We start from the raw sequence: 13,749 nt of genomic DNA, 5'->3' as shown, positions 1-13,749 counted from the left end.
CGAGTCGTTCCACCCCTCTGGTGGAGAATGGGAGAAACAAAACGGCGCTCTCTGCTCCTGCTCTCGGGAGGCCACAGATACTTTGTGCTGAATGAGGACGCCGTTGTCGCCGTTAGCGAGCAGCAAAATGAAATGAAAGCAATGAAAGCGCCTCGGCGGCGGGATGAAATGATGGCACGCTGCCTTGTGGAGCGAAATTGTAACCGAGTGTCTACGAGCAATAACTCCCTCTATAAAGAGGCACAATGAGAGCTAATGTTACCTGTGATCGCGGATGGGAAACGAGTGGATGACAACCAAACAAAGCACAGGACCTGCACACACACACATTGGTTTGTTTCCTCTCCCACGGAGAAGCTTTTACCTCCAGTCTTCCTTCTGATCCATACTGAGCCCAGACTGTGAGACGCTCCTTTCACAGATATAAAAGCGAACACAGCGACAGACTGGACGATGTACAGCCATAACCTTTGGGGAGACATTTTGGGACTTACAGTGACCAACCCTTTATCCACTCTCTCTAAGCAGTGGTGGTGCATTAAAGTAGCCGAGAGGTGGAAACGGTCCCTGAACACCACACACAGCCTGAAGGGCTGAGGCACTTCAAATATGTCTTCAGCTATTGGTGTCCCTGTTTAACGTCTGTTCATGAATATAACAAATGGTTTATAAAATTGTTTTTTCTTTTTCTTTTTGGATTCGAGTTTATTGGAATTAAGTCCAATCATCATTATCAATTTTTATTTTAATTTCAATTAAATTCGTTTTGTTTCACACTGTTTTATAACTTTTACTGATATTATAGCTTTTCATTTGATTCAATTATATTTTTATAATATTATCTCGCGTGAATTGTAAAATGAAATAACTTCTGCCTTTTCTGTTTTCTTTTCTGGTCCACACTTCTATCTTATCAGTCATCTATGAAGCGCTCTGCACTGCACCAACCTGGATGAAAGGTGCTATAAAACATATCAATTAGGCACAAAAAACCTGACTATATATGAATATGCGGTTTTGCCACAGCTATTATAGTGGCGAGCGTGCACCATTACTGTCGTCATAGTAACACAAAAAGGTTTTCTGGAACGTGAATTTTTTTTAGGAACGCAGCGGTCAGAAATACTGACTATCGGAGCAATTGATAGGAAGATGTTGTCGCTGTAAACAGTGCTAAAATAAATGCTGACACGGCTTCACCCCCAACAGGATCAGACCTGAGCTGAAGAATATAAAATGTGCAAGAAAGCTACGTAGTCTCTGGCTTTTTGTGAATATGGGAGGTTAGCTTTCCCACAATGTAATTGCTCTTCTACAGAGACACACTACCAGATGTGCCATTGCTGCAACACAAGCAGCTGGAGGGATTCAATTAAAAACACAATCAATGCATCAATGTGTTTCCCTGTGTGCATTTTTGTATTCTCAAAAAAGACTTGTGTGCAGAGGATCCATCCTTTCCACGCTTCCCTCCCGTTGGCTGTGTAAGAAGCCATGTGATGCATTCTGGTGGCGCATTGTTGCGTTTCTAGAGATGTTGGCCAATCTCATTTGCATAAAGTTGAGCTGTAGTCTAGTTCATGCCAATCTGAGGCCTTTGGAAACTCCAATGCTGGGAAGCAGCGCAAAATAAAAGCCTCAAAAAATGCCCCAAGTGGACATGCAACATCAGAGTCTCCAGCCATGCATGTGTTATAATAAGTTATGATTTAATATAAGTTATAATTTCACCAAGTCTACCATGAACACCATCTCACGCAGCTTAGTGTGTCACCTATCATTTGCTAACCGGCTGACGGGAATCTGCTTAATTAAGACCAAAGCCTTTGGGAAATTAAACTTTTGAACTGATGATGGATATAGATGGAGAGTTAAAATAATTACATCCTAAAGGGAACCGGCATTCCATCCAACAGTTTGTGCTTGAAAAAAAAATTGTGCTCGAAAAAAACCTCAAGGACCAAACAGTGAAAGGATTCATCCTTTATCCTCAGTACAAATGTAATTATAATCCAGTGGCTGTTGAGATAGTTGTACTTACAAACCAAAAGAAAGTAATACCATTTAGATCAAATCATTTGTATGCGTTATCTATTTTAAGCTAATTAATTATCTGCACTTTGAAGGGGTGCCATGATTTAAAAATCTGGGGACCACTGGGATGTAAATAGTAAGATAAAAAAGATAAACTGATTAGATCTGGTTTCCTACCCATCATGAAGATCTTGTTTCCTCGTACGAAGGGCGTGGCTCCGTACCGCGGCGTGGGCATGGAGGTCACCGGCTGCCATTGGTCCTTCTCTGCCTCGTAGACCCTCACCAGGGCCTGCGCCGTCGTGTCGGCTCCCATCCCTCCCAGCGCGTACACCTTTCCGTCTGCACAGACACACAAGAACGGCAGCACAGGGTTCATACACATTCTGACCAACGGTTTTCCATGACTTTGAACCAAATTTCCACCAACATTTTGTGAAATCTTGGTGTATACATGAAAAAGTGAGAAAATGTAGTATTTAGACTAACAATGAGAATACAAAGCATACAGTAAACTTTAAATAACACAAATGAATGAGGCAATAGTTTGATTAAAAGAATAAACATTTATATAGATGCCTGTATGTATGCCTGCTTATATTTTGAGCGTCTTTCTTTGAAAAGTATATTAATTATTTCAAACTCAGCGTAAATGAACGTCACGAACACATGAATATAACACATTTACAGGACTTTTCCAGGCCTGGAAATAACCACTTTAAAAATTCCATGACTTTTCCAGGTTTTCCATGACCGTATGAACCCTGGTCAGCAGCTTTTAAAAGAGCGTGTTAGAATCCACTCTCTTGGTGCAACAATGTAGCTGCGACACATTTGCTCTCAAGCTTGTTGTCAGCGTGAGGTCCACTATCATGTCTCGCCCATCCACAGCCTTCCAAACAACTTGAAATATGTATGCCCGGGGTCTGAGAAACCTCTGGGTAGTCCTTGTAGAACTTGACCGCAGTGTCATTCGAATATACAGGGGAAGTGAGGGAAAGGAAGAGGGAAAGTGCTGAGCGAGCAAACACACACTCCAAATACTGGGGGATGAAAAGAGTGTGAGAGAAGAGGAGAGGAAACATTAGCAGAGAACAGGACAAGGGAGGAGATGGGAGGAGAGGACATAGCAGGGCTACGGATTAACGGGCCATTAGCACGCTCTAAAGTTGTGCCGTCTTAAATCTGAGGAAGTGAGAGTCCTGGAGGAAGGGAGGAAGAGAGTGATGGAGGGAGACGGTGAGCGCTTCAGTCGGTCACCCAGACGGATGCACAGAGCTATGACTTAAACTGTGAAGAAGAGAGCGATAATGAATCTGTCAGTGCGGTAAATCCAATGACGCTGGTGGACATAAAGTAAACGGCGCCGCAAGGACACGTTCATCCCATCAAAGCGTGTCGCAGTGCATCCGCCTGGAGGGCGAGGCGGCAAAGGACGGAAGGATATCCACACACTCCTCGGCTTGGGAAAACTTTTTCCAAAAATCAACCAGGGAGCTCAGTGGGTTGAGCTGAGCTCTAATGCTGTTATTGCAAAAAGCCACGCTTACCAAAATGTGAGCGCGCCTGCTGCTGTAATGAGCCGTCTGTAAACAGCAGCTTTTTCCTGTGCGCGTGTCCATATTGAGCACATTTGATGGTTTTAGGTATTATAGTTTTGTAGGCGTCATTCTAAATGTCGATGGGTGTCAGCAACTTTGCAGCCTCCCGATTGGCCCGAGGGACGTTCTCCTCGTTGGCTTTCAACTAACTTTCAAATAACCTTCGTCATTTGCACTTCACAGTCGAAAGGAATGATGGACAGATGTGCACTTAAGTTGGAACAATAAGAACGCATTTCAATTTTGAATGCTAATCTTCGAAATCACCACTTTATAGTGTAATGTCAGCCGGAGTGACAATTGAAAGCATTTTGCATTCCTGGCCGCACTGTCTGTGTGTGTGTGTGTGTGTGTGTGTGTGTGTGTGTGTGTGTGTGTGTGTGTGTGTGTGTGTGTGTGTGTGTGTGTGTGTGTGTCAAAGGGAAAATAGAAGAGAAAACATTATATTAAACAACAATTGACGGTGAGAGTGTGTAGGTATCAGTTAACATCGATAATAGAGCAAATTATTTCACATGTGTGTCTGTGCCAGCTCAAAACCCGCACAAAGAAAATAAGTGTCAAAACGTCCGTCAGACTAAATTGGTTTTACACTTTCAAAAGCTTCCTTTGACAGCGGCATGACACGCATTGCCCTGTACAATGAAACGAGAGATTAAACGTAGAAAAAAAGCATTCACATGCCGAGTGGAGAGCTTGAAAACGTTTCCTATGGGACCACAAGATCGGCTTCTATCAGGCAATGAATCACGCGATGTGGCATGTTCCAATACTTGATTTGACGCATTTGTCCAAAAATAATACTGAAAAAAAAAAGATAAAACATCGCAATGGGGCGGTGGTCGTCCTGCAACCATAAGATAGCCATAAGGTTCGATCTCTGGTCTCCCCATCGTTTGCAGGTAGAAGTGTCCTGCTCCTTAGGATGGGTTGAATCCTAAGCCAAACGCTTGAGCCAAATCTGGGATTTGTGATATTGAGTTTAATAAAACTGACTTGACATTCACTGTCCGCCCACACTGTTACCTGTGACCTGCAGCCTCTTACCATAACTGTGTGTGTGTGTGTGTGTGTGTGTGTGTGTGTGTGTGTGTGTGTGTGTGTGTGTGAGCTTCGTTCTAATCATGCGCAATCTCCTCCAATTACGGAAACAGCGCTCTATTCTCTGCCCGTCACCACGGGAGACTCCATGGCAACCACAGCATAACCTACAGACTGTTATTATGGGGTGGCGGTTCGGTGCTTTGTGAAAAAAAATCTGTCGCCACTCAAAGCTAGACCTCTGAGTCATACCTGGAGCCAAGTGTTAACGAAAAAAAATGGACACACAAACACTGAACGTAAGTCGCAAGTTGTGAGCGAGCGATGACGCAGAAAAGTGACGGGGGACAAGCAGGGCGAAGCAGACGTATGCCACTTATTACACATAATTATGCTTTATATGTTCGCCCTTCCCTGTCATCACTCTGCTGCTTTGATTCCTCCGCAGCACAACGTCTTTCATCGCTGCTCTCTTGAGGATATCTGGCTGCCTGTCCCTCGTCAGCTTTGCTACTTGCACTTTACTTTCATCATTTTATACCCCCCCCCTTTTTTTCTCCCATTCGGTTTAATTGATTCCACCCGTCTCTTGTCACCCTCTTTCTTCTCTTGGCTATCATTACGTCCTTTTATCTCCCCCTCTCTCTCTCTCTCTCTCTCTCTCTCTCATCTCTTTTTTCTTTCTTCACTCCCTCACCATTTGCAGTGTCCAGTGCCGTTTTTTTGATCCTCTGTTGGGGTAAACGAGAAAGATTTGTTTGGGGTTATATATTATTAAGAGTGACTTTAAATACAGTTAAATACATCTAAGTGTACTTTTGCTTGGAAAACAAATAATTTGCATGCTGCATGAAATCAATGTTTCTGCTCGAGAATGTCTACTTATTCTACTCGGAGGAAAAAATGGAGGAAGATAAAGTTAAACTACAGAGAGAGAATTATTAATACATGAGTCAAATGAATGAATGAGCGATTCTTATTCATTCTTTGTTTTACGCTTCTTTTTCAGAATTGTCACATTTGTCTTTTCTGACTCCGTAATCCAGACCAGCTTCATGTAAAGCGTCCTAATCACTAGAAACTCATTCAGCTGCAGTCCTTTTTCTCTGGGCTTTGCTCACTTTGGAAATGTGTTTACTCTTGAGTTCCAGTGAGGTTAGTGGACACGTACATTATAATAACCTGACCGGTGATGAATTCTCAGACCTGTGCTTCTATTTTTAGAGGCCTCCTGAATCCAGGTTCAGTCTGGATTAAACACATTTAGAACGGAAAAGAAGATGAAAAAGCTAATTTTGAGAGCTGAAACTTCACTCATACACGACTGTTTTGCTTTTAAAAGAAATGCCAAATGTGATTGATGCCTGGTTGCTGCCTGGTTGCTACCACCTCACAGTTGTATGTCTGTCCAAAATGTCGTCACTTCATCATTTCATCCAGTTAGATATTTGTATGAAATTATCCTAATTAGCATACGCATTCTTGAGTTATGGCCAAAAATGTGATATGTGAGGCCACAGTTACTTTTGACCACCATATTCTGTTCAGTTCATCCTTGATTTATAGTGGACCTTTGTGCCAAATCTGAAGAAATTCCTAGAAATTCCTGAGATATTGCTTTCATGGGAATGGGACGGCCCTGAAGTCACAGTGACTTTGACCTTTCAAAATCTAATCTGTTCATCCCAGAGACGGTTCAGAAAGAAAGAACCCCCACTGAGAGTCAGTTGTGTCACATGGATTTTGCCACTGTGCCGCTCCCCTTAATGTAATCCGGTTGACTTTTGATCCATCAACACAAAGATTTCCAAACGAGGTGGGAGGTCTGACGCCATGACCCCGCTCACCCGGGAGGCAGTGAAGGGCACACCAATTCAAACCACCATCGTCTTTGTCACAAAGCATTTCTGTTCTGTCCTGAGATATAGTGTTCACGAGGATGGGACGGACGTGAGGTCACAGTGACCTTTGACCACCAAATTCTAATCAGTTCATCCTGAAGCCCAGGTGGACGTTAGTGCCAAATTCGAAGAAATTCCATCGAGGTGTTGGACCGCATGTACGGAAGGACAACCCCAAAACACACGTCCTTTAAGCTGCGGCTATCGCCATTGAATTGCACAAACATTTGTCATGGGGAGATTTCAAAAGTCCACTTATCAGTTCCTGAACCTGGGAGATGTACACAAAAAGCTGCCATGCTCCCGTCAAGACGGCCCTTACGCTGTGATAGATGGAAGACGGCCTCCCACGGTGACGTCTAAAGGGCAGCTCTTCTTACTGAACACTTGTCAATGCTGAATCAATAGAACCCCCTGCCTGCTGTTAGCTACAGTCACTGTGCATTATGTGTCGCACAGCACCAGAGTCCCTTTAGAAAAGCTCTCATTTTAATGCAGCAGGGGTCTGACAGTGTCCTGGCTCCAGTTCTCCCGGGCCTCCAGCAGCGAGGTGTCGGCTCAAAGCGGGACGGGAGGAGCGAGATGAAGCTCTGCTCATCCGCCTACTTTTCTTATTTTAATCTTTACTTTCTTTGCTTTCTTCTGCCTTTCTGTCACTCTTTCCTTCTTTACTTTCCTTATATCTGACTTTCTTTCTTTCCTTGTTACTTGGTCCTTTTGTTCACAGTTTCTTGCAGATGAGCAAAACTGTTCAATCGATCTTAATGATCTTAATGCCCCATATTCTCATTTGTTTATTATTTTTATTGATTGTTAATTATTTTGTTTGTTCACCTGGCATCTGTTTGTTTATCTGTTTATCAGAGGTTTGAATGATGTGAGGTTGGTTACATGGATTTAAGTTCAGGCAGAGACTTGGGTCAGCTCAGGGGTCCTTTGGGGAAAAGCGAGGGAAAAAGCTGCGCTTGCGCTATTCAGATTGGTCTAGAATAGCATGAAGTACGTAGTGTGGAGCTGATCAGTGTGTTTCTGTACTTTTCAGTGTGTTCGTGTAATGTTGCTCCTGTTAGTAAAGAAATTATTCAAAAAAACCATGCACGCCTGGATCTCCTGTGTCCAAGTGCGCAACACTATACTGAAATAGGTCATTGTCTCCTTGTCTCTTATTTGATGTAATTTAATCTGAAAATTTCCATAAATAAGTGTTCAAAAAAAGAAAAGTATGGACAATAAACCATAAACACTGACAGAAAAAAATAGGTAGAACATATTTGAACAAATTGGACAGTGGGCTTGAAGAAAGTGTATTGATACCTAAAACGCTTTAACTCTGGTGACCTGATTTTTGTGGACCAGCACATGTGAACTTGCATGTGGACCAACCAATAAGTGCGTTTCTGTGCATATTAAGAGCCAGAGTAGCATCTGTGAGAAGGGTTGATTCATTATCATATCCCATTTGTGATAAGTCTGATCAGCTCTTGATTAAGAGGAACCTAAAAAATACTAAAAAAGGACATCAGGTATAAATTGACAATAACGCAATACTGAGCTGTGAGCTTAAAAACCCTTTTCATCCGTATGAGCTCAGATTCCTTCGTTGGAATATCCTGCCTGTTCACAAGTTTGTTTGCAATTGGGATGCAAACCTTTAGTATGTAAAGACAAGAGACATTTGAGTGCATGTAAACGAAGCTCATTCACTAGTAAAGAGTCAGAAAGTGAAGCAGTCCAACCGCTCATCGTCTAAAGAGAAAGAAAATAATGATATCAAGTGTTCTTCTGTCTTAATGTTCCGTGGTTCGCTATCGTATCACCAGAAAATGTCCATGCGTGTCGATGTCCAACGAGCGAGTTTCCTCAGAGTTTAATTGTCCGGCTGTCAGCTCTGCGTGTGACGTGCTCTTTTATTTCACAGCTTTCTACTTGAATTTACATATTTATTCATACAAATCGCTTTGAGCCATGCCAACTGTCTGAACTCCATTTTAGCCGAGGAGTTAAAGCTGCTGTCTTCGAGGTTCGGCTGTTGTTGAAGCCTGTTGTGGATCATGTGGATGACCTTGGATTACTTTTAGATCCTTTTTTTTTTTTGCTTTTTGAAGTTTGTAAATAAAAAGAAACATGTTCTAAATAATACGTTTCTGAATTTCTTTACAATAGTAGTATGATGTAGTGCCTAATGCCCCTTTGTCTCTCACACACACACACACACACACACACACACACACACACACACACACACACACACACACACACACACACACACGCACAGACTCGCAGGCAACCGTGCGCATGTAGTGGACAACAATAAACCACTCTTACAGTCGCACAACGAGAGTTTAATGTGCTCTCGAATACAACCCCTGGTAACTCCATGTAAACAATGACATATTTATGCAATTTTAGCACTGTAATCTACAGTATATTGTGTGTGTGTATGTATGTATGTATGAGTGTGTATATATATATATATATATATATATATATATATATATATATATATATATATATATATATATATATATATATATCTGTTCATCCACGTAAGCTTGACAGAAGTTCCTAAACTCCGCTTTTCTTTTCAAGCTGGGATGGAGATTGTCCCCGTCTAGCTTCATGCAGCTGGGCTTTAAGGCTACAAATGTTCTTCTGCATATCTCTGTTCTTTTCTTGGGGAGGATCCAAGAAAGTCCTCCTTGTTTTCCAGCTGGACCTTGATGTTTTCTTTCTTCTGTCCTTGTCTTATTCTGTGTGCTTGCCATTGCAATAGTTAAAGTTGTCTCTGAACCAACAAGGAGTGAATGAAATTTGTGTTAGAACACAACTTGTTTTCCTTCTATTGAAACATACACCCGAAGGAATAATATTGAATAACTCTTGAATTGAGGTTAAATTAATAAAACTAACACAAGCTTTGTTTCCCACAGAATCTGAACTTGCAGGTTCAAAGCAGAGTTTGACCTCTAACATAGCACTAATTCATCTCACCATGGCTTTATGTTAGCAGCTTTTTAATTAGTGAGCTATAGAGGTATTTCTGAATGCTTCTTAATAGTGTTGACATTCAGGTTTATTATGCAAGATACACTGTAAACCCGAACGTCTAAAGTAATTAAATAGATTAAGTAGTGTATACTCAAAGTTTTAGAAAAAGTTCTACTAACTTAATTATGTCAAGTTGGTGTAACATGGTCTTCCTTTTTGAGTAATTTTTACTAATAATTTTAGATTAAAAGGAACTATTTTGTGTATATGTAAGCATAACTTAAAAACATAATTTAAGTACAACTTAATATAATTAAGTAATTACAAGCTAAGAATGTTATTTCTGTATTTCTATTGTTTCAAATAGGGATGATTTAAAAATAAACCTAATAGCACATGCTAAAATACAATCAAATCTCAAAGTGCTTCACCAAATAAGTAAAATCGATCAGAACAAATAAATTGCAATCATAGCCGATTAAAACAGCAACAATATGATTGGGGCAAATGGTCTGAAATGCATTAGACATTAGTGAAAGACAAAATGTATTCATTTTTTAATTTTTATTATCTAGACTACATCAGTTTAATGTAGCCTTCTTTTTTTGAGCAGCTGCAGGGATCATTTTAAAGCTCAAACTGAGTTCCTACACTGCAAGTCCACGTTCTCTGTAGCTTCCAGGGACGCTCCTTTAAATTCTGAGCAGTAAGCACACTGTAAAATGTGCTTTTACGGAACATTATTCGATGTCAGTGTAACAAATTATTGAAGTTGTCATGATAACACAAATTAACTAGTTAGCAACATCTCAAAGACAAATAAAACGATCACCTGAAAATTCGCACTCAACTGAATTAAGTTAGTAGTTTAAATCAACTTGATTAAGGAAGTAGTCACCATGTTTTTGCGACCGTTATCGAAGTGCATTATGGGGATTTGGCGGGCGAAGTTGACGTTCCTTCCGTCCTGCACCCTTTTCGGACCAGGCTTGCATGTCATCATCGGCTCAGACTGTTTTCAAGGTGAGTGAAATCATAAGTGTTTATAAGTTGATATATGTACTGTGTGAAGTTAAATTATGTTACAATCAGCCAGTTGCCAAGCCTCGAAAAAGTAAAACAATAATTTAATTAAAAAAATAATAATCCAGACTTTGCTTTGCGAGTGACATTACTACGTCTGCTCCACTTACTGAGACTTCAGTCTTCTCTGCCTGTGTCTGTCTCTCTACTTCAGCGGTGGCTGGTTTGAACTCAGAGATGCAAGTGGCAGCTAAGGTATTAACTGTTACGTGCTAATGTACGTGCTAACGTACTCTAGCTAACGAACGTAGGTTAGCGCTAGCTAACGTAGTAACTGTAACGTGCTAATGTACGTGCTAACGTACTCTAGCTAACGGACGTAGGTTAGCGCTAGCTAACGTAGTAACTGTAACGTGCTAATGTACGTGCTAACGTACTCTAGCTAACGAACGTAGGTTAGCGCTAGCTAACGTTACTTGGAGGTGCATATCAGACCCAGCCGAGGAGCCCGGGGGACAGTCTTCCAGTAGCTTGTTCGACTGAGAAAAAGGCGGCTAACGAACGTACGCTAGCTAACGTAACCGAACGGTGCATCTCGGACTTGAAACCACGGTCTTCTTTTCAGTCAAACAAGCTAGTCAAATACTGGTGTCCCGTGCTTCTCGGCTGGTCCAGGAGTAGCGCCCGGTGTTTCTGCATCAAGCTTGCCGTCACTCGCATCTCTGGCATCTCTTTTTGTTTTTTTTGCAAGTCATTCTGTTTATTCATTTTTGTGTAAACCTGGAATTTCTGCACAGTTGCAGATAAAGATTAGGCTATTGTTCTGAGCTAACGCCACCAAGCTTCAGAAAACAGGTTTTGTCAAGCTAAGTAAGTTATTCAAGGCATGTATACCGTGGCAAATAAAAAAGCACATTGTTATTACCCTGCATGGTAAATCCTAAATAACTAGTCATTTACGGTGGTGATATTGAGACTTGCATGTAAGCTGCATAAATCAAATGTTCAGATATGCCACCAACACTCTTTGAATGCTTTTAATTGTTCAGTTTCAGATCAGTTTATGCCTTTGCATCTCTCAGTTTCAAGAAGAAGTTAGGGAAGATAACTGGAGATGTGATAAATAAACCAGGTAATCCAATGAATGTGAATTATTCTTATTCCATCACCCCCGCCCCCTCTATCTCTCTGTCTCTCTCTCTCTCTCTCTCTAAACTTAAACTTAAAATATGTGTATTTCTCTCAGACAATGTTTTAGTGTGGTAACCCTAAATCATACGCACACCCACTTATCATCTTTTATTCTACTTGCCTGTTTGATCAAAACATTTTTTTTTTGCCGTATTCAAATCAACAATTCATGAATGTGTTCTGTTCATAAATACCATCTTCCTAATTGATGTTTAACCTTTGGCACTGCACAGATCATATTTTACTTAACTTTGCTTGGCTTTGCTTGGCTTGCAAAAAAAGAAAGATGATTTGTCTAAAAATGAGTAAATTTTGCAATTAGTCCACTTTGTGTTTTCCATTTGTCTGATTGCATTAAAGATGTGAACGGGTTATTTGTGGACATGTGTTCTGATTGGACTGTTTAAAATCAGCTTTGTTCAGTAAACTCTTCAGTATGTACAATTCTGTTTTTATCTGAATAGGAAATCCATTACATCCACACCAAGCGCACCACTGTTCTCCACGCCCTTCCTGTGTATCTGTGCGAGGACGTTTCTGGATTATTCATAACCTGCACAGTCAGTCTCCTTAAATCACTACCAGATTCTACTGTGTATTATGTAAACAGTTCATCAAAATACTAATATCTGTTAGGACTTACCTTTGTTTAGTCTAACTATACAGTTTTCATGTATGGTCTGTGTTCTTTCTCCTCACTACAAAGGAACTGTATTGGCAAGAGATCAGATGTTCAGTTAAACATTTTCCCATAAATGTCCTATGGCTTGGTTTCAGTCTATCTCACACCACTTAGATTCTCTGGTAATTTGGCTGATTCGTGTGATAAGATATTAGTATTTTGATTAACTGTTTACATGGATGAACATGGATCTTGTGTTTTTCACCTCTTACAATGAGACTCAGGTCTCCCTTGTAAAAGAGGTATTGGTTTTCAATGGGACTTGGTTAAAGAAATATACATTATATGTAATCTGTTCTGTTCCATGTGTTAGTTTGTGATTAATATCTCTTTGTCATTCATTCAGGACGAGTCTGATGAGCCAGAGCTTGATGGTGTTGCAGTGGGCCTCCTTACTGTCATCAGTGACCATGACAAAAGTCCAGTTCACTACCACCCTGTGAGAATCTCTGTCATCATTGAAAGTGATGCCATGGTCAGCCTCCCCAGACGTGGCGATGCCTTTCTGGTAATCTTTGGATTTATCTATGCACTACACCTCAGCTACCCCAAAGCACTGACCAACACTTTTGAATTCACTCAAAAGATTTTTCTTGGTCTAGAAAGTGGTAAACTATCACCCAGGTTGCAGACCCTCAAGAATGACTTGATGATGTAGAAACTCATCTGAAAGAAGGCTGCAGGGAAAGCATTATAAAAGGCCAGTTCAAAGTTTTAAGTGAAAATGTTCTAAATGTTCGTAATTTCATCCAAATTGCTGCCCTGTTGCCTTATGCCGTGTTCACACCGGACGCGGCACGAATTTGCGGCGCGACCAGATTACATGCAAAGTCAATCCACAGACGCGCCGCCCCGCGAATAAATCGCCTTTTCGCGGGCCGGCGCGTCTGTGGATTGACTTTGGATGTAATCTGGTCGCGCCGCAAATTCAGGCCGCGTCCGGTGTGAACACGGCATTACTCAGGAATTAGCCAGGAAGCCAAAAGCACACAGTATTTTTTTCTTTTATAGCTGTAACGAAAAATAATTTCATTTTGGTATTATTTGTTTTGATTACTCGGATTACAATTCATTTAAGCTCTAAATTGTTCCATGCTATTAGTGCCACTGCACAGCAATATTGAACAGACCAGTGCATATGTCTCTGTTTCTGAGGCCTGACAAGGTGGACGTGGATTACAGCAGGTGATTGTCAGTCTAAGTTTGATAGGGGATGTATAGGCTTTCTGTCAGGAATTGTTACCAGGCAGCAAAGAGGTTTTGTAGGCATCAAATGTTAGAATCATCT

General features: G+C 41.1%; 1 protein-coding gene across 1 annotated transcript in view; it reads right to left on the bottom strand.

The window, feature by feature from the left end:
- klhdc8b (kelch domain containing 8B) overlaps nucleotides 1-13,749 on the bottom strand; it is a gene marked incomplete at both ends in the record, with an annotated part of 119,790 nt that overhangs the window by 43,532 nt on the left and 62,509 nt on the right. The window contains one exon of the mRNA XM_079226661.1: nucleotides 2,212-2,376. Coding sequence (XP_079082787.1) covers nucleotides 2,212-2,376 — 165 coding nt within the window. The remainder of the gene's footprint in view (nucleotides 1-2,211; nucleotides 2,377-13,749) is intronic.

The sequence above is a fragment of the Taurulus bubalis genome (assembly GCF_910589615.1).
Source record: "Taurulus bubalis genome assembly, chromosome: 11".
Lineage (NCBI taxonomy): Eukaryota > Metazoa > Chordata > Actinopteri > Perciformes > Cottidae > Taurulus > Taurulus bubalis.
Note: the sequence above shows the minus strand (reverse complement) of the source record. Positions and strands in the feature narration are given on the sequence as shown.